Genomic DNA, 21,226 nt, shown 5'->3' on the forward strand with positions numbered 1-21,226 from the left:
GGAACGGCGATATATTTCCAAGTCAGGATGGTAAGTGGCTTGGAGGGGAACATGCAGGTGGTGGTGTTGCCATGCACCTGCCGCCCTTGTCCTTCTAGGTGGTAGAGGTCACAGGTTTGGAAGATGCTGTCTTTATATGATGCCTTCATATAACAGGCAGTGTCTCTTCCCCTCTGTCATTTAGCTCTTGCACCTTGCATTAATTTTCTGATGAGTTCTGGAGCTTAGTGATTCTGTTGGAATTTGAACTGAGCATGATATGAGACAGGAATCATGTGTCAGCTAGACTGGGTAAGTTGAGCTTTTAAAATATTGAAGGAAGATAGGAACAGGGGGAGGCCATTTAGCCCTCAAGCCTGCTCTCCCACTCAATTAGATCATGGCTGATCTGTATCTGAACTCCAAATCAATTTCATATCTATCAATCTCTGTTTTGAAATGTTCTATTGACCTAGTGTCAATAACTTTATAGCAGAGCAAGCTCCACATTTCCACTATCCTTTGTGTGAAGAAGTGCTACCTGAAACTACCCTGAATTACTTAGCTCTAACTTTAAAGTTATGCCCTCTTGTTCTGATCTTCCACCCACCAGAAAAAAGAGTTTCTCTTTCTAGCTTATTAGCTCTCTAAAACTCCTCGGTGAGATTACTCCATAATCTTCTGTTCTTAAGGAATACAAGCTAATCTATGCATCCTGCCTTCATAATTTAACCCTTTTAGTCCTGGGATTATTCTGGTGAATCTGCACCACACTCTGCTCCTCCCTCCCCCGCCAGGCTTATGTACCCTCCCTGAGGTGCCATGAGATTTTAAAACAATCTGGTAAATTGATGGCAATTTATTTCCATACCAGTCCAACAATACCTGATTTCTGAACTCAGGTACACAATGTGCTATATTGAGATGTGACTATAATAGAAAATATCCACGATACAACCATACCTGAAGGCAAACAAGGCATAAGGATACAGCCCAGGGGGGAGTTTCCATGGGATTTCTCCTATTCATTTGATGTAATTTTGGCAGAAGAACCATGGAATATCAAGAAACAGGGCATAAATGACACATAGACCTTCTCTTCTTCCGAGGTTGTAACAAGTAAGGGGAGGCGGAGGCAATCTGCAGAAATTGACTCTTCATTTTTACTGGTCACCACAGCTTGATGGCATTACTGCATCCTTGTGTTGTGGGAGACACATATTTACAATGTCACTTTCTACTAAGGAACAATTTCAGAAGAGTTTGCTGTTCACAGCCAGTACAAATTATGCAAATAATCTTGTGTGGAAGTTGGCACAAATTTGAAATTGTCCCAAGTCACCTATCAGGGAACCAATACATAAGAAGTATTTTGAAGGACTCTATTATTTATGTAGCTGGACAATGCAAAATCAGTGGAGTTGTAATCATAACATGATACACAACCAATCTTCTCTGCAATCAGATGTCAATGATGCCATTGAAAAGGTTGCAGGGGAATTACTAAGCTTCTTGGGTCCACAAGAACGTTGAAAGTTTTATTGCAATAAGATCATGGGCGCAGTTTTCATTTGGCCAGAGGAACATATAATACTTTTTTAATAGAACAATAAAATTATAGTCTTCACTCATACTGGAGCACACTAAAAAAAACTGAAGTAATTTTATCTGAATACACAGCCCCAATTTTAACTTGAGATGGCAACGGCAAGGGCCATAAATAAGATTAATGAGATAGATAGAGAAGGGTGTGTAGAATGTTATGGCTCTGCATTGCTTCAGAGGGATACCAAGGGGGGAAGGGGGGGTGGGGGTGGCGTGTGTGGAGGAGTGCAAGTGCTCCTTCTGTAACCTGTCACTGGCAAGATTTTGGAGACCTCAACATCTCTCATGGTAAAAGCTGAACATCTTCAAGAGTTTCCTGGTGTAGTCTTCAAAGCTGCTAAGAAGTTTAAAGTTGGGGAGGGCCCCCCTCTGCCCTTTTCTTGGCGTGCAGTGCACAATACTTCTTTTCCCCTCAGCAGATTAAGTAAAGGCTGGCAGGTAAAGGGTGTGTGCCAAATGGAATGGGAGAGGTGAAGTGAGGGATTTTGAAGACGTGGAGTTTGTTGAAATGGGGGGTGGGGAGAGGCTTTGGGTTTGTGTTTTGCAGTTGTTGTGTAATAAGTGAGCTACGTCACATAGTGCAGGATAGGGAGTTGGAAGTACCTTTAACCAGGAAATGTTGCTTTAAGATTGCAAAGATTGTGCTGGGCTAAAAAGCTCCACCCTTAAGATTCCCAGTGCTTAGGGCTGATTGTCTGTACAGTCACATGATCCCCATTACAGTAAGAAATGGTTTAACTTACAATTACTACAATCCTCCCCCGTTAATTTTGCTTTACCCTCCTATTTACAAAAACATCTTAACCCATATTATATACAATTATATACAGTTCATGTCATTATAAATTTAGTCTTTGAGGAGGTTTTCAGATTTGGGTAGAGCGACGTAACTCTACAATTGGAGGTTCTTCCATTGGATCGACTTGCACAGGAACTGCAGCATCAGGGACATCCCTAGACAAAGGCAGTTCAGAATTATTTACTTCAACAGAGACATCAGGTATGTCTATTCTTTGTCGATCTAGCACCTCAGGGATCGAAGTTTCGACTTTGATTTCAGGTGGATTAACTGGGTTCCTTGACTGTTGGGGCAGGATTTTCCCGACGGCAAGCGGTGGGGCGGGGCCTGCTCATCAACACGTAAAATGACGCGTGGTGATGTTGGGTGGAACTCCCGACGTCACCACGCCCCATTTAAGTTTTCAGGTAGGCAGGGGCGCAGCAAAATCAGCTGTGCACCCGCTGACCTGTCAATGGCCAATTGAGGCTATTGACAGAGTAATTTAACTAATTAATGGACCTGCCCGTCCAACCTTAAGGTTGGCGGGCAGGCCAGGAGCCCTGGCGGGAATTAGAAAAAGTATGAAACCTCATCCATGGGCGGGATGAGGTTTCATGAAGGTTTTAAAAAATTTGATTAAAGTTTTTTTAAAAATTATGGACATGTCCCAACTCATTTGACAGTGTCAGATGAGGGGACATGTCAGGGAATTTCTTTTTTCTATTTTTAATATTTTTGACAGTACAGCTGATCTCCTTGGGGCAGCACTTAGCCTCAGGGAGATGAGTGCAGTCTTTCGTGCACATGCGCGAAAGAGTGCACTCTCAGGTTTAGGCATTCCCCCCTGCCCGCACAGGGAGCGCATAGCGCTTCCATGCGGACATGACACTGGGCGGGCCTTAATTGGCCCACCCACGTAAAATGGCGCCGCGCCCCCAATTGGGGGCCACTGATCGGAGGCGCGCCTGTGCAGGCCCACACTTCAACTTCGCCCCCGACAGGGGGAAAGTCCTGCCCTTGAGATGATCCAATTGTTTCCTAACAATTCTGTTCTCCACTTCTATTTGATAAGATAAAGGTCCAGTTTCAGAGACGATTATACCAGGGACCCATCTCGGTCCAGTTGCAAAATTTCGTACAAAAACTGCCTCTCTGAAAGTAAACTCTCGACCTTTACAGTGAACGTCATGATTTCTGACTACCCCGGTTTCTCTCCACCTTCCCCTCTAAATTAGGGAATACTCGATTCAATCTCCTAAGAGCTGGGCATTTCATTAACAATTCTGAAGATGTTAAACCAGTGGTCGCATGAGGAGTTGTGCAATAGCTGAATAGGAATCTTAAAATTTGTGTTTCTAATATTCCCTCTGTTAGTTTCTTAATGCTTGTTTTAAAGGTTTGCACTGCTTTTTCTGCTCACCCATTGCAAGAGGGATGATACGTGCTATTCTGATGTGTTTAATCCATTTAGGTTCACAAATCTTTGGAATATAGTGCTAGTGAAAGCTGCACCATTATCTGACACAATAACTTCAGGTAAACCATGAACACTGAAACTCTGGTGCAGTTTTTCAATGGCTGCAGACAAAGTAGGTGATCTCACTTCAAACACATCCATCCACTTGGAATGTGCGTCGATAATCATGAGAAACATGGCACCTAGGAATGGACCTATATAGTCTATATGCAGTCTAACCCAGGATCGACCAGGCCACTCCCACAGATGCAGTGGGGCTGAAACAGGCAACTTCTGCTGTTGTTGGCACTGGAGACAGTGTTTGACCATTTTTTTTTCTATATCACTGTCTATACCTGGCCAATAGATATAACTTTGTGCGAGCATTTTCATTTTTGAAATACCAGGATGTGCACTATGAAGTTCTTCTAATAATGGTTCTCTTCCTTGCACAGGGATAATGATTCTTGTTCCCCATAATAAGATACCATCTTGACAACTCAGTTCAGATCTAGGTACAAAAAATGGTTTTAATTCTTCAGGAACTTGTGTATTTGACCATCCTTGTGATACTGTTCGCACACTCATGCTAAAATTGGTCCCCGATTCGTCCAATTCTTTATCTATCTCATGCAGACTGGTGAGGAGTCTAGGAAATTCAACGCAAGTACTACCTCTTGACGTATTGGTTCATGTGTAACACTATCTGGCAAAGGGAGACGACTGAGGCCATCTGCATTTGCTACATGCACACCCAGACTGTGCATATAAGTGTACCCGAATGCTGACAAAATTAAAGCCCAACTTTGAATTCTAGCAGAAACTATTGGTGGGATTGCCTTATCTTCACTAAACAACCCTAACAGTGGCTTGTGATCTAACACAATGGTGGAGTGTCAAACATATAAATATTGATGGAACTTTTTTACTCCAAATGTGATAGATAAGTCCTCTTTTTAAATTTGAGGTGAGTATCCTTTCTCGGCTGCAGAAAGGGTTCTGGATATATATCCTATCGGTCTTTTTACTTGACTTCTGTTTCTTCTTCTTGTGTTTGCCACAGTGTTTTGTCTCACCTTTCATTTTGATTTCACAGTTGGCCAAATTTCTCTCGGGTGAAATCTTAACTTGGTTCAATTCGGGAGTTGAGTTACCCATTTGCCTCTTGGAAAGTCCCATGCCTTTTCCTTCTAATGCCTCTTTTGCCACAATCAACTGATTCTTCAGTTCTTCTGTCTCTCTTTTATATCTTTTGTCTTCCTCCTGGAACATTGAACACTGTTGGGCATTTTTTCTTCCAATTGTTTCTTCAGTTGGTTCAGAGTGGCATTGAAGTTGTTTAGCCTCTTTTCATGATTTTCCCATGGAACCATCTCTGACCTGAGGGATCTTGGCTTCCTGTGAGGGTCCTTCAGTTCTTCTATCTCATTCCGAAAGACACCATCATATTCCCTCGTCAACTCAGGATTTCTTCCTGCTCGGACTTGAAAAATTTCTGAGTTTGATTTCTTTCAACCAATCATGGCCCAGAAGGCTAGGTCCTTCTCCTGTTACAACACTTATCGGCAGCTGAGCTGTCTGTTGCCTGTACGATACAGGTACAGTGGTGATGCCTTTCACCTGTATTGCTTTTCCTGTATATGTTTTTAACTGAGCAGTGGTTTTCTCCAAACTCAATGGCTGGGTACCTTCTCTGAAGTATTTAAAGATGTGTTCTCCCACTACTGTGGTCAATGCTCCTGTGTCAACCTCCATGAGCAGAGGCTTTCCATTTTCATGAAGTATCACAGTGATTGGTTCAATTTTCCTGGCCTTCAGATTGTGTATGGAATAAACGCCAGCCTCAGTAACCTCTGGCTCATTTATATTGAGCACCTCATTTAACTTGACTTGCTGTCTGAATGGCTGCCTTGATGGAGATCTGCACTGATTAACAACTTGCCCTTTTTGTGGTAGTAGTGGCATTCTGCCTCCTTATATCTACAGACTTTGGATGTATGACTTCCCCCATGACGGTAACACTTTAACTTCTGGGTTACTGGTGAGCTGCTTCCAGTATTTCTTTTTATTTTTCTAGTAGTGGGGCTATGCCCCATTTTGTGGTAACCTCCCTGATCCTCGCACCATGTCCAGCGGCAGGTTCCTGCCCTAACTGCAAAACGGTGCCATGTTGCACACTCTGCAGAGCCTGCGAGTCCCTCTCAGCACTCTCCATTGCTAGCGCTATCTCCATAGTGCATTTCAGGTCTATCTCAAAGTTTGCATGCAAACGGCGCTGAACAGTTTAGTTGTTTATGTCACAAACCGAATGATTTTGCAACATGTCTTTTAAAGTATCACCAGGTCACAGTGCTCCTTTAACTGTTTTAACTTCGCAATCGACTGATCAGGAGCCCTTAATCGAGAATTAAACTTGAATCTTTACATGACCACAGAAGGTTTAGGCTGAAAATGTCCTTTCAGTAGGTCGACTAGCTCGGTGAAGGATCTGGAACTTGGTGCGTTTGGAGCCATTAAGCTACGGATTAGGTTTTGCTCCCGAAGACACTTAGGAGAATTGCCTTCTGTTTCTCCTCCACTGCTATTTCGTTAGCTACAAAAGTAGAAACCTAATCGCTCAATGGATTGACTCCAGTCCTTGACGGATGAGTCATATGGATCAGTTCTACCAAAGTGAGGCATTGCTGGGGAGTATATTTCTTTTCTTCCCTTCTCGTAAAATATTGGAATACTCACAGTAGTGAGGCGAGTTGCTGCATCGGCAGTATTTATCCTCAATGCCAGTTGTAATAAACTTGGAGATTGCAGGACGGGTTTTTTGAAAGAAACAGTGAATTTTATTAACAGACTTCAGAGGAGGCTTACATGCTTGCTCCAAGAAGCTCCGCCCCTAAGATTCCCTGTGCTTTGGACTGATTTGGCTGTACAGTCACATGGTCCCCATAACAGTAAGAAATGGCTTAACTTACAATTACTACACAGCCCAAGTGATATCCAGGTTAAGAAGTGGAAGGTACGTTGTGAGCTCCTTGGCAATATCTGTAATAGCTGACTATTCCCTCAGATTTGAAGGTTGCCAAAAGAGTTGCAATTTTTAAAAAGGAAAATGACACAGAACCAGGAAACTATCAGCCCATTGGCTTGACTTCAGTAATTGGTAAGATGCTTAAAGGAGACTACTTGAGAGTGAATGCATTATCAGAGACAGCTGACTTCTGGGAAGCGCCGTAAAATGTGACTGCAATTTTTGAAAAAGTTAGTAAGTTAGTGGATAAGGGACATTGCCTACCTGAGTTTTCAGAAAACTTTTAATGAGGTGTCAAAAAAATAGAGGGCAAAATTTTACAGATCCGCGTGGCGGGGGCGGGGCCTTAAATGTGGCAAGCCATTCAAAAGTCCATCGACTTCGGCGAGCCGGCAAAATCCCGACAGCGTAAAATTCCGCCTAGAGGCTTTTGTACAAGATACATTTCCTTGTGGAATTAGTGGTGATTTGCTCTGTTGAATTGAGAATTAGCTGACCAACTGTAGACAGAATTGTTTTGTCACAGGATTTAGATATGCTTAGAGATCTGTTACCAGTGATATTCTACAAGGGTCGGTGCTAGGACCTTTACTCTTTTCATTATTGACTTAGCAATAGGTATTGGGAGAATAATAAACACATTTGCAGACAATATCAAGTTATGTGTGAGAGTTAGGATTGAAGAGAATGCTCAGCTACTTCAAGTAGATATTGATGAGTTAGGGAATGGTTCATGCTTGGAAAATGATGTTTAACTTAGAGCAATGTAGTGGTTATACACGTGGGAAGGCTTAATGCCAATTATACAAATACTCTTCAGGGAACAGATTGGAATGGCGAAGAAAAAGGTGTATTAAATCTCTGAAGTTTCATGACCAAAGTCACAAAACAAAACATACCATTTTGTCCTTGTACAAGACCTTGGTTAGGCCTCACTTAGAATACTGTGACTAGTTTTGCTCTCTTCATGGTCCAGGACAAGATTAATCCATGGTTTAAAACACCTTAGTTACCCAGAAAGAAAGGCTCAAAGAGCTGGCCTGTACACTTCAGAAAAGCATAGATTCAGGTGTAATTTGATAGAGGTTTATAAGCTAATGAAAAGACTAGATTATTTTTATATGGATCATTTATTTCAACTACGGCCTTAGCAGTGACCACCAGCAATAGACGTTTTGAAAAAAATATATATCTTAATTAACGTTGTTTTGAAATCAGGTGAAAGAATGCTCCTTTGAATCAACCGCATCCCATATGCTTTCCCCACTATTGCCACTCCGCCACCCCTCCCCAGGACTTCGCTTCTGAAGAGGCAAACATCCCATTATTGATTTTCTTTAAATAGGTGGTCCCTGGTGGCATTTTGCCCAATTAATATCATTGAGATCCTCAGTCCAATTTCAAGCTGGCACTGTGCTGTCCGGTTCAGGCACACGTTATGGACAGATCACCCACCATCTGTGCATAAAATATTGGACACCGGCAAACTTCAACTCCCGTATTTTCTTGACAATAAATCAGGTTATGTCTTTAAAAAACTTTTGCAGACAGCTTCACATAACTGTTATCTATTGCATATGGAACAAATGCTTGGGTTAGTTATTATTCTGTAGAAAGCACTTCTAAAAATACCTACAGATTGGTTTTGCCATCCTAAATAATTTATTTGGCTATAGTTTACATGGAAATAAAACATAGAGCCAAAATGTATGAAAAATAAGGAAATAATTTAACCCTATCTGTCTCATGGAAGCTGGTGAGCAGTTAAAATCATTCTGGTTCACCTGAACTGGTGCCATGGAAACCCACTGAAAATCAGTGAGGTCCTTCTTTACAGATATCATCCAGACTCTACTGCCATTTTAATTGATGGTCTGAGCAGGGAAGCCACTATACCATTTCCCACAAGGTGACAATATTGGGAAAGAAGATCAAGGTGCAGAAGAATCCCAAACGAGTGGGCTTGTTGTAGCTTTTCTTCCAGTGCCTGGAGGACCGGGACTGCTGCTCCACGTCCTACAGGGAATGCTATAGGCCTCCCTGCAATTGACATCCATCCCCTTCCCAAAGGAAAGGCCCCCCCGCCCCCGACCCAAGCCCAAAGACAGAGATCCTGAAGTTGATTCTGCCACCTACCTGGAGTCCATGGGTGATCTTTTCCGTTTCGTCCTGCTGAATTTTTGCCCAGGAGTTATGTTGACCAGGCCTCTTTGCAGGTAAAATTTCCAACTAATCTTGCTGCCCACCTGCCCAAAAGCTACCCAAAATTAAAATCAAGGGCTCAAGACATGGTGCAGATAATATATTTAACTGTTTCAGAAGGACAAGGCAATGTGCTTATATCTAACTATTGGAGGGAACTATCTGAGTTCCCAGCAAGTGCAAAATTATAACAGTGAGAAATGTAAGTATTTAAGCAAGACATGAATTATGAATCTTCGCACTAATTTTACTTTAACCCATTTTCCTTCCTCTTTAATTAATTTAAACCTATGAATATAAGTTGAACCATGTGTTATATGCTAGGGCACTTTTCTGTCAGATCTTGAATCATTTAAGGAAAAAAAAATCTCATGTTTGATAATGGCAAACCTAACCCAAGAACTCTTTAAATTTGTTACTCAAAGTGAATTTTCTCTTGAGTAACAAATTGTAGGTTTAGCTCTCAACCTAGGATAGTATGTTAACGTGCATAGAGGCATGCATGTGAGCCCTATGGTGATACATTTATCAAAACTGCTTTTATATTAGGCAAGGGGTTTTGTGGCACAGTGACAGCACCCCTACCTCAGGGCTAGAAGCTCCAGGTTCAAGTCCTACTTCAGGACTTGGTGGCCATGGAAGGTGCTTTCCTAAAGTGGCCAAACAGGTTGACTATCAGCCTGTAAAACCACCTGATAGTAGAAGAGGTTCCTGGTCAGCCATGCTGCAGAGGGCATTATCGTGGACCAATCCAATGGAAGTCCATGGTCTCCAATGCCCTCTTAGGGCATGGTACTTGAAGGAGGAGGAGGATGTATTAGGCATTTCCAAAGAAGAAAGAGTCTGATTGGTAAATTGAATGATACCAATTGCCCCAATAATGGGGAAGAGGGACAGAAACTGGATGGATTGCCTGACTAGGTGGGAGCTGGAATTTGGGGTAAAACTCAGATCTGCTGGGTTTTAGTGCTGGCACCCTAAAGCTCAAATTCCTAGCCTGGAAATACAGATGAGCCTTCTGCCTACCCTCTCTAAGTCAACTAGAAGATCTGGGGCACGCCTGGCATCATCCTACACTATACGTTATAAACAGATTTTCACTTCCGGTCAGGTGCGCAGGGACAGGAGAATTCCTGGCCCCGCAAAGCCAACCTTTAAAAATTGCGGCCCAGACATTGGATTTTCAGTCCAGGGGTGGGTGGGGAAGTGGGGTGAATGGGCTGGATTAGAAGTGGGGGCAGGTGACTGGGAAAGAATTGATAAGGGCGTCAGATGCAGAGGCTGGGTCGAAGGCCTGCCTCAGGGCTCCAATACTGTGTCCAAAGTTTGAAAATAAACATTCAAATCTGAAACATCCCTCCAGCCCTCATCCCTCACCTCGCAACACAATCCCCAAGTCCCATCCATGCCAACCCATGCCCCAAACCATCCTCCCATAACCCCTCATACCCTCCATGTCAACCTATACCCACCCCCATGGCCCTTTATTACCCCTATGCCAACTTAGTACCAGCTCATGCCAATCCATGACCCCATCCACCACCCTTTGCCCTTACACCTACCATGCCAACTCACCTAGTATCCACTTTGGGCAGACCTCAGGACACATGCAGAGATGAGATAAATTAAAGTTCTATAAAATATAGTTCTCAGTGTCTATCACAGACTTCACTATATTGAAAAAAACACTCAATCATAAAAACCCATTTACTACATTTCCATTGCTTCAACTAAATAAAGCCATATAACACCAAACATTTCATTCAAGTGCACAATTCCTTATAACAACAAGTATTAGAATTCATAGTCCCACATCAAAACATCTAAAACCATTTGGGGTTGTCAGTCAAACTGTGAAATGACAGGCTCCTTACTGAGATAATGGATGGTTGTGAAATCAGCCATGCAGCACAAATCCAGTAGTGGAAACCCTCAGGTTTATGTCAAAGTGAAATAGCAAGCAATTTTTAAAAACATTTCAGGCATTTTTTTCAAAGGTTTAAAAGGCAGGACTTTTTTATTTATCCATTCAGGGATGTGGGCTTCCCTGGCTGGGCCAGCATTTATTGCCCATCCCAAATTGCCCTTGAGAAGGTGGTGGTGAACTGCCTTCTCGAACTGCTGCAGTCCATTTGGTGTAGATACACCCACAGTGCTATTAGGGAGGGAGTTCCAGAATTTTGACCCATGTGTGTGATTCCACCTTGATAGGTGCTTCTGACAGCTTTGGCAGTTGATTTTGATAGGTCTGTTGACAGTTCCAAACAACTTGACAGTATTGAGTTTATGCACATTTACGCATACTTTTAACAATTCCAATGGCCTACTGGAAAGGGCACCTTAACTCCCTCAAAGGTGTCCTGGAGCCAGATCTAAAGGAGTACCTTACCCCTGCAAAGATTGAGGCTATCCAAATGAACCATCAAAGTTCAGACCAGCTCTTACTTGATCTAATCTGCACACTTTGACTTTCACACTCATGGCCTACCAAAATCCCACTTCAGTGGAGGCAGCTGATAATTTAACTGGCAGCTGTCTCCGTATACCATGCCTTCCCTGCCCCCAAAGTTCCTACCCCGTGAAAGTGGGAACTGCCATGTTCGGGGGTGGAACTTATCATTGTTAGCCACTTCCATCATTTTCACCATGGTGAAAATCTAGGCCATGTTCACTGGTCCTTCTGTTCTTTCTAGAACGAAAGTGTCCAAAACTGCACTCAGCACTCTGATTATGGCCGAACTGTTAACTCAACAAATTTATCATGAAGGGGGAGGTCTTTAACTCCTGGCAAGTTTCCATGAATGTCCATTCAGTGGAGGCAGCAGGAGGCTACTCATTGGTCTCATTGGCACCGGCCCACTTCCACCCTGGAAGAATGCTAAAGAGGGCACAGAGCAGCTGGCAGAAAATGAAGATCAGGCAGCCCATGTATGCCCCATCATCTCCCTGTTCATTCCCAGCAGCTCCATTCATGGGTTAAAACAGCTTTAGATTCCTCCTGCCATATAAGGGCCCCAAATTACATAGCTTTATATGATTCCTGGCTGCCTTAGGTGGGAACCTGAAACACTGGAAATAATTGTCAATTGGTTGGGTCAGTATCCTACTTGTTTTTAACTGCCTGCATGTCCATCTATCACCAACAGAGTAGGGTTAAAATTAACTCCTTACATCCTTGATCTTGTACTCTATGCCCCTATTTATAAAATACAAAATACTATCGGCCCTTTTTAAAGTGTTAGCAACCTGCATTTAAATTTCACCACACAGTGCCCATTTTCAAGACACTAGCTGAACTACTATTCTCCCAAATAAAAACAGAAAATGCTGGAAAAACTCAGCTGGTCTGGCATTATCTATGGAGAGAGAAACAAAGTTAACGTTTCGAGTCCAATATAAATCTTCTTCAGAACTGGAACTGTTGCTTCGAAGAAAAGTCATATTGAACTCAAAACGTTAACTCTCTTTGCCTCTCCACAGATGCTGTCAACCTGCTGAGTTCTTCCAGCATTTTCTGTTTTTATTTCAGATTTCCAGCATCCGCAGTATTTTGCTACTATTCTCCCAATGTGGCAGCCAGGATGTGTGCACGCATTTTCAGATCCCTGGCCCTGACCCAATCCCCAACTCTTGACCCCCAGGTTTCAGACTCCAAACCTCAATTCCCCCCCATCCCTCGACCCAGATCTGGCCTCTGACCCCGATCCCAGACTGCTGCCTCGATCCATGTACTGCAGCTGCAGAATATTTCTTACTTGCAACAGTAACTGAGCTCCTGACTGCACTTTGCTGTGAATACAATGTGAGGACATCTGCTGAGGTCAGCTGTTTACCATTTGTTTGATCAAGAAGTGCTTCAGCATGGCCTGCAGTGTTTGAGACTGGCATTGGCACAATTATTGTTGCAACTTTTAACTCCTCTGGGCTCTCTTTGGGTGTCATTGAAGCCTGCAGAGAAAAATAACCTTTTTAAAATGAGAAAATATTGATTTCTATAATCTCCCAACACCTATAACCAAATATAGATAATTAAAAAATGGTTGACCAGTAGGTTGGTAACCGAAGGCAGTAGTCCCAGTGAAAGATGTAATCCGTAGTTTCAACCTTTCATCAAGCCTCCTATAGTCAGAGTTTTCTCTTTACCCAGGTGTTCCTTCTTACTTAAATATATCCACTTTGACATCCTGTCATTCATCATAACCAATTTCAAGTTTCAAGCCCGGCTCACACAGACAAAATTATTCTCTGACTCATTATGAATCAGCAGAGCTTTCCACCCACGACTTTAGATGCAGATTCATGATCTGCATTTTAAAAAAAAATGATTTTCTAACACCACGCATTGATCTCTGCAGCTTTGCCTTTGATTTTCGAAGGCATGTTGATTAAAGGGGCACTCGATTTACCACAAAGCATTTGCAAAACTTTTTTTTTCCTTGAACATAAACTCATTGGCCCAATTTTAACCTGGGGCACAAATCTTGGGTGCAGGAAATACGGTGGGATATTCAGCATGGGGTCCAAACTGTTTTTATTCCCAGGCCTCATTTTAATAACATTGATGGACTGAACTCCTGATTGTTTGGAGATTCAGACTCGTGCAGTTACTGTTAATGCAGTGAATCCCCACACCTACCGAAAGGATGTTGCATCTCTTTCTGCTAAGACTGTATCCTCTGCTTTGAGTTTTCAGTGCATAACTATATGACACATTTTTTCAGGAGACTGGGTTAGTTAATGAGCTACCACCCATTCTCTATTCCCCAGCTATTCAGATACTTCTCTGTTTGTCCTCATGGAAACGCTGAGGACAAGGATGGTTAGCTTTTCTTCATCAAGCTTTTCTTCAGGGAAGAAAAGTCTGCTACCATGAAGCAGGCTTGGTAAAGGAATCAAAATCTTAGATTTTGACTGCCTCAACCCAGTTCCTTAAGGGCATTTTTAAAAATTCATTCACGGGATGTGGGCTTCGCTGGCTGGGCCAGCATTTATTGCCCATCCCTAATTGCCCTAATTTCCAAGTCAGGATGGTGAGTGACTTGGAGGGGAACTTCCAGGTGGTGGTGTTCCCATCAATCTGCTTCTCTTGTCCTTCTAGATGGTAGTGGCCATGGGTTTGGAAGATGTTGTTGAAGGTGAATTCCTGCAGTGCGTCTTGTAGATGGTACACACTGCTGCTACTGTGTGTCGGTGGTGGAGGGAGTGAATGTTTATGAATGTGGTGCCAATCAAGCAGACTGCTTTGTCCTGGATGGTGTCAAGCTTCTTGAGTGTTGTGGGAGCTGCCCTCATCCAGGCTGGTGGGGAATATTCCATCACACTCCTGACTTGTGCATTGTAGATGGTGGACAGGTTTTGGGGAGTCAGGAGGCGAGTTACTCATCACATGATTCCTAGCCTCTGACCTGCTCTTGTAGCCACAGTATTTATATGGCTAGTCCAGAAATGCTCCTGATTCAATATTAATTTTCATTTAATTGCAAATCAGTTAGAGAGGATGGCCGTTGTGGGAAATGAAGAATATCACACATGTGTAGAGGGGACTAAAGAACATGGCTACAGCTCAGTAGAGATAGATATAGCCTACGTTTAACCACAGTTTAACTCAACCCGAGAACAGTTGATACTGACAGAATGTGCTGAAAATTTAAAATATCCCACTTCCCAGCAATAAAACCTGTCATCTAGTAGGGCTTGAGGGACATGGTGAGACCATGAATCATTGGGTGTACATTTTTTTTGCACTGTGGTTCTGATGTTTAGTTACATTACGTCCTTAGCTGGAGGTCACTCGAGAAGCAGGAGCTGCAGCGATTCGGAATGCCTCACAAAAACTCTTTGAACATTATCAAAGGCAGATGGATGAACTAAGACAACAGCATGAAGAAGAGAAGCACAAACTACAGGTCAGTGCGATTAAGCATCAGTCTAAATGTTACAAATTAAAAGGTGTAGACAGAATGGGTACGACAAACCTCTGCCAGAATAGCATATTAGAGAATAACATGTTGATGGTAATCTGCTTTGGCAAGTTTCTATTCTTCGTCAAACCATCAGGGAAGGATATGCTGGAGACCAAGGACTACCCACATGAAGAATGGGTCACGTTGTATTGACCTTTGTCAGCCACAGCTTTGATAGTGGCCTGGGAGCTAGTTGCAGGTCTGTCAGCTCATTTGTGGCACTGTGCATGTTGTAAGGTGGACTAAAGCTATAGGATCAATACCAGAGCCAGAGGCCCAAACCAGGAAACCCTTGAGATTATACTATAATGCGTGCTGATCTGGCTTTTTAAGCAAGGAGTTTATCTTACAGTTTATAGGAGGTGCAATAAAAAAAATGCCGTGAATCAACTTTGGTTTGAGCAATGACCCCCTGTGAAATTGTCTCACTTCCTTTTCAGACTTTTGCTGAGGAGCAGGAGGAAAATTTGGAGAGAAGTGTGGAAAATTACAAAAACCTGTTGTTGAAACTTCAGCAGAAACAGAACAGAGCTATAGAACTGGAAAAGCTAATAGAAAGGATGGAAAAGGTAAATGGAATGAGCCTGAATGAAGAAATTTGGTGACTTGTGGATGTGAATCCACAATATGTCGGCTCTCAAGCTTACTGGAAATGGTGTCCTGAATTTTCTGGGGAGGCCTTAAGGTGCAGAACTAGGCTGGAGCGTCCATTCCACGTGCAAACTGCAGCATTGCTGACACTGTTTAAATTTCAAGGGTGCGACAACTTGAAATATTTCAGGTGGACATCCATGGAATTCACAATGTACCTGGGCACCACCTGACCCTGAGAACTTAAGAGGCTGTGGAGACATCTTAAGTGTTCTTCTGATTTACTAATTAGTGGCCAGGGAACATGCTCACCATCCAATAGGTGGGTTCGCAAAGCTGGGGAGCAATGGGGGCCCTCCAGCACGAAAGGAGCTGCAGCATAAGGTGCCCTCTCAGCAACTTTAAAACATCTGAAATAAAAAATGGTCCCTCCAGGGCATCCTGCAGCATAAGAGGCCAGATGGACATGTGAGGGTATGTGTGAGAGAATGGGTGGTAATGTCTCTTGAGCTGGCAGTGAATGAGATGCCAGTGAATGTGTGATGGGCTTGAGTGTGTGAGTTTAGAGTGATGAGATGGTTGCCATACCCTGGCTGCACAGATGAGATCATTTGTCCCCCTATCTGCATTGGATGGCCAACCTCTTCTGTGCAGCATTGGCACTGATCACCACTGCCATCGCCTACCAAGCCGGAGTGGTAATGTAGCTGCCCCTTCTGTGGCCAGAGCAGGGGTAGAGGACGTCACAGCGGGTCTCCATGGCGTCCAAAAGGTGCTCGAGGGCTGCAGTCTTCTTGTCTTTCGAGGTCATGTCTTCTTTGCTTCAGTCCTGGGCTGGAAGCACCGAGCACGGCTATATGTTAAATGTGGTGTCTGGCGTGATGAAGCAGTGAGGTGATGGCATGGTGGGCGAATGAGAGACCGCCCACCATTGAAACGGCTCGTTTCCTTGGAATGCATATGTAATGCGGCAGGTTTGGAACAATACGGTGTGAAAACCCGCCATCACAGCCGGTAGGTAAAACATCATTTTACCCGCCTGCTACTGCACTTAGTGCAAATCTGGGACCATTCCGCCCATTGTATCATCGAAGGTGCAATAAAGTCTGAGAAAGAAGCAAGATGAGAAAACTTCTGAGGTTTAATTTCCTCTGGCAGTGCACTAGTTAGTACATTCACATACAATTCCTTTGTGTTCTAATTTAATACAATCTGTTTTATGCATTAACATCAGTATTAAAATAACATGCAAAGGAAGCTTAAAGTAATATATATACCAATGCACTATTGGAGAAAATGAAAATCTCCTATGAATCTTGAGTAAAGGCCAAAAGAAAGGGGCAAAGAGTATCCTGAATGGTGTTTTCTCACTCCTAGGGTGGAATCGTCCCAGATTTGTACTAAGTGCAGTAGCAGGTGTGAGAAAAGACATTTTACCTGCCGGCCACTCTATTGTCTTTTTTGGGCTGTATCGTCTCCCTCCTGCCTCATTAAATATGCAGCCACAGGAAACATGCCGTCTTGCTGGCGGGCAGCCTCTGATTTGTCCACCATGCCATTACCTCACCACTTCCTCATGCCGGACACCATATTTAAATGCAGCACACAGTTCTCAATGCTTGCAGCCCAGGGCTGCACCGGTCAAGACATGGCCCCAAAAGCCAAGAAAAGTACAGTCCTCCAATTCAGTGACGTGTCCTTGGACATCTGGATGCCATGGAGTCCCGCCGCGATGTCCTCTACCTTAGCTCCGGCCACAGCAGGCCCATCAGCCTCACCTCTCAAACTTGGGAAGAGGCAGCAGAGGTGGTCAGTGCCAGTGCTGCACATAATAGGTCAGCCATCCAGTACAGGAAATGAATGAATTATCTCATCCGTGCAGCCAGGGTAAGTCAACCATCTCATCACTCTAAGTTCACACATTCATTGGCATCTCACTCACTGCCAGCTCAATGGACATCACCACTCACTCTCTCACACACACCCTCATATCTCCATCTGGCCTCATCTCCTCTGGAGTCTGCATCCTCATCTCTCACCACTTGAGGCCGCTTACACAGATCAACATATGCCCCCGCACATACCTTGGAATACCCCCCTTCCCCAGTACAGCTCCTGCCCTGCAGCCTCTTCCCTTTCCTGAGGCCGCCTCTACCCCTTCCCCAAGCAAGCCCTAGCCCTGCAGCCGTCAAAAAGCCTTATGGCTGGTCTGGTAGGCAGACCTGCCCGTGGGCCCCCCAAAAAGTGATGTGGTGCTACCTGCAAAACCTGATGCTGATGACCGCGAGTGCTGCCCAAAGCAAGATAGGCAAACAAACCTCAAAGTCCCAAGTGAAGTGCAGCTCACCTGGTGCACGTTGCTTATGTACAGTTGTGAAACACGTTGGCATGCCCAGATGATCCAATGTGGGGGGATGATTCCGGCGAGCAGGGCTTATAATGAGATGCTAAAGTGTTGAAATTAGGGTCCCGACATGCGGTGGTGGGAAACAGGGCCCACCATTGATGGGTAGAGCGGACAATTGCAAACGACCGGCATAAAATTGATTTTTTTTGTCTTCTCGCTATATTTCTGCTCATACCTGTCATGGCACCCGCTGCCAACAGGACCAGGCGATTCCACCCCTAACGTCTTATATCTATATGAAAATTAATTTTAGCTCTATATTCTTTTAAACATATTGGATTCCTGAAGAGGTAATTCAAATATTTTATATAGGAGAAGAAAGAGTTGATAGAAAGGAAACAGTCTGTGGAAAAAGAGATGGAATGGAAGAAGTCCACATCTACGGATGTTCCAGACAACATAATGAGGTAGGAAATTACAACAACAGGTTGCCATCAATATTTTAGCTTGTCTAGCATTGTCTAATGCCTTCCATCTTCCTTTATGGCAGTGGATGCCCTCCATGTCCCCTTGGTGCCAAGTCCTGCAGTAAGTGACAGATGTGAGCCACCAGGTCCACTTGAGTGGTGAATCAGTCAAGCAGATTGCCGATCTTTTATAGATCATGCCCAATTTTCATTTCCATTGAACTTGGTTTGGTTCTATAATGAGTGCATGAGCTGCCCCATCATGTTACTGTGCACGGAGTGGAAGTGAAAATTATCCATTTTGTCTTTTTGCTTTTCCCACTCTTGCCCTCGCATTATCATTCTCAGAACTTTTTTCAGAATATCTGTGGCTCTTTTTTTTTCTGTATGCCTCACAATTGTGTGTACTGGTCACACTTTCTCTATTTCTTTTTCTTATGGTTTTGCTTCTCACTGTAGGGGTTGGTTAGCTCGGTTGCCTAGATGGCTGGCATGTGATACAAAAATACACCAACATGGGGTCAATCCCAATGCTGACTAAGGTGGTTCATGGAGGCCTGACTTTTTTTTTATTCATTCATGGGATGGGGGCGTCACTGGCTAGGCCAGCATTTATTGCCCATTTTTAAGAGTCATCCACATTGCTATGGGTTCTGGAGTCACATGTAGGCCAGACCAGGTAAGGATAGCAGATTTCCTTCCCTAAAAGACATTAGTGAACCAGATGGGTTTTTACAACAATCAGCAATGGTTTCATGGTCATCATTAATGGGTTTCAAACCTGGGTCCCCAGAGCATTACCCTGGAATACTAGTCCAGTGACAATACCACTACGCCACTACCTCCCCTTGATGTCTTAGCTTGCCCTATGCTTATGGAGTCATGCCCCTCAAGCTATATATAACCAACTGTCCATCTCTTTCTCCTCCTCTCTAGTGGAGAGCAATACCTATGGTACTTTGTGTACAATGGCTAATTACCTTCCCTTACTGTTTCTTACTCTATCATCAGTCAGTGTCTTTAAAAATAATGAATTTAATAAAGATGAATGCATAAGCAAAGAAATGGCTTGCTGCAGGTACATTTATGAATATTTGTACTGTAGCTGCATATGAACATGAAAAAATAAAGGACAGGAAATGGTCCATCAAGTAATCCCATACTGTCAGATTGCAATTTACGATACCACCCCTGCCTCCCCACAGACCAGCGATACAAACTCCTGGGTGAGAGGAAAGAACAAAGAAAAACTCCAGACTAATTAGGGGAAAAAATTCTAGGAAATAGCTCTTTGATCCCAAAGGAGAAATCACAAGAGCTGGCAGTGAGTGGGCGGTTTACCTATTAGACATTGTGATATCAGCCACAGCTAGGAACTCATCCAGCTCACTTTGAAAGGAAACCAGTGAAAACCTGAGTGAAGCACGCTGGCACAAGCCAGCGATACTCAGGAAATATTGAGATTCAAAAATGCATCCTTCCACTTCTTGAAACAACAAATAAATTAGTCAGGTGTAATCGGTTCTTTATTATCTACTACTGTATCACTGATTAACACTTAGGATGTTTAACTATGCCAAGGGTGCTTTAAAAATGCAAAGTGTAATTACAACAGTCCATGTCTTTCTAAGTAGTTGCTTGATGGTACAGGATTTGCGTATCGCTGAGAAAAAGAGACATGCTATTGAAGCTTTTCATGTTGCACTCATGATGTGTCCTGATGAGTGCAAGATGAAAAGCTTCGAAAACATGTCTCTTTTTCTCCTCAATCTTTCTAAGTGTTCACTGATCTCATCCTATATTGTGGACTCCAGCGAGGCAGCTTCCTGGTGTTGCACTAGCCGCAGAGACCCTTTCCTGCCGGTTGTGCATATTGGAAATTGAAGAGCACGCCCACATTTCTGAAATCCGCTGTCAGTGATCAAAGCTCTAAACAGCAGTGCAAAAATCGAAAATATCTATTGGACGTTTATTTCCAGTTACAGTAGGAGTAACCGAGTCATAATTTTCGAGGAACATAAGATTTAGGAGAGGAGTGGTTCATTTGGCTATTCGAGCCTGCACCACCATTCAATAAGATCATGGCTGATCTGGTTGTGATCTCAACTCTACTTTCCTGCCTGCCCCCCCACTTCACCCCCAATAACCCTTGGTTCCCTTGTCTGTCAAAACTCTGTCGAACTCTGCCTTGAATAAATTCAATGACCTATCCTCCACCGCTGTCTGGGGAAGAGAATTCCACAGACTCTCGATCATCAGAAAAAAAATTCTTCTCATCTCAGCCTTAAAAGGGAGACCACTTATTCTAGACCCTGTCCCCTAGTTCTAGTCTCCCCCATAAATGGAAACATCCTTCTGGCATCTGCCCAATCAAGTACCTTCAAGATCGTATATGTTTCAATAAGATCATTTCTCATTCTTCTAAACTCCATTGGCTATAGGCCCAACCTGTCCAACCTTTCTTCGTAGGATAAGCCCTTCATCCTAGAAATGAGTTGAGTGAACCTTCTCTGAACTGCTTCTAACGCAATATATTTTTGTTCAAATAAGGAGACCAAAAATCAGTATTGGAACAGGAGGGATCTGTACCGTTGGGACGGTCTCCACCTGAACCTGGGACCAATGTTCTAGCGAATAGGGTAAATAGGGTGGTCAACAGGACTTTAAACTAGAAAGTGGAGGGGAGGGAAGGGTAAAACTCCAAGAAGTATGACTAATGGGAAACAAAGCAGCAGGCTAGGGTGTTGGGGGGGGGGGCGTGGATTCAACTTCATGGAAAATTATGAAAAAACTGAAAAGAAAGGAGAGCC

General features: G+C 43.5%; 1 protein-coding gene across 1 annotated transcript in view; it reads left to right on the forward strand.

Annotated features, from left to right (window-relative positions):
- Positions 1–21,226, forward strand: part of LOC144686714 (coiled-coil domain-containing protein 68-like) — a 61,890-nt gene that overhangs the window by 22,321 nt on the left and 18,343 nt on the right. Inside the window, exons 5-7 of the mRNA XM_078552311.1 lie at positions 14,829–14,954; positions 15,452–15,580; positions 18,322–18,416. Coding sequence (XP_078408437.1) covers positions 14,829–14,954; positions 15,452–15,580; positions 18,322–18,416 — 350 coding nt within the window. The remainder of the gene's footprint in view (positions 1–14,828; positions 14,955–15,451; positions 15,581–18,321; positions 18,417–21,226) is intronic.

The sequence above is a fragment of the Cetorhinus maximus genome, chromosome 1 (genome assembly GCF_964194155.1).
Source record: "Cetorhinus maximus chromosome 1, sCetMax3.hap1.1, whole genome shotgun sequence".
Taxonomy (NCBI): domain Eukaryota; kingdom Metazoa; phylum Chordata; class Chondrichthyes; order Lamniformes; family Cetorhinidae; genus Cetorhinus; species Cetorhinus maximus.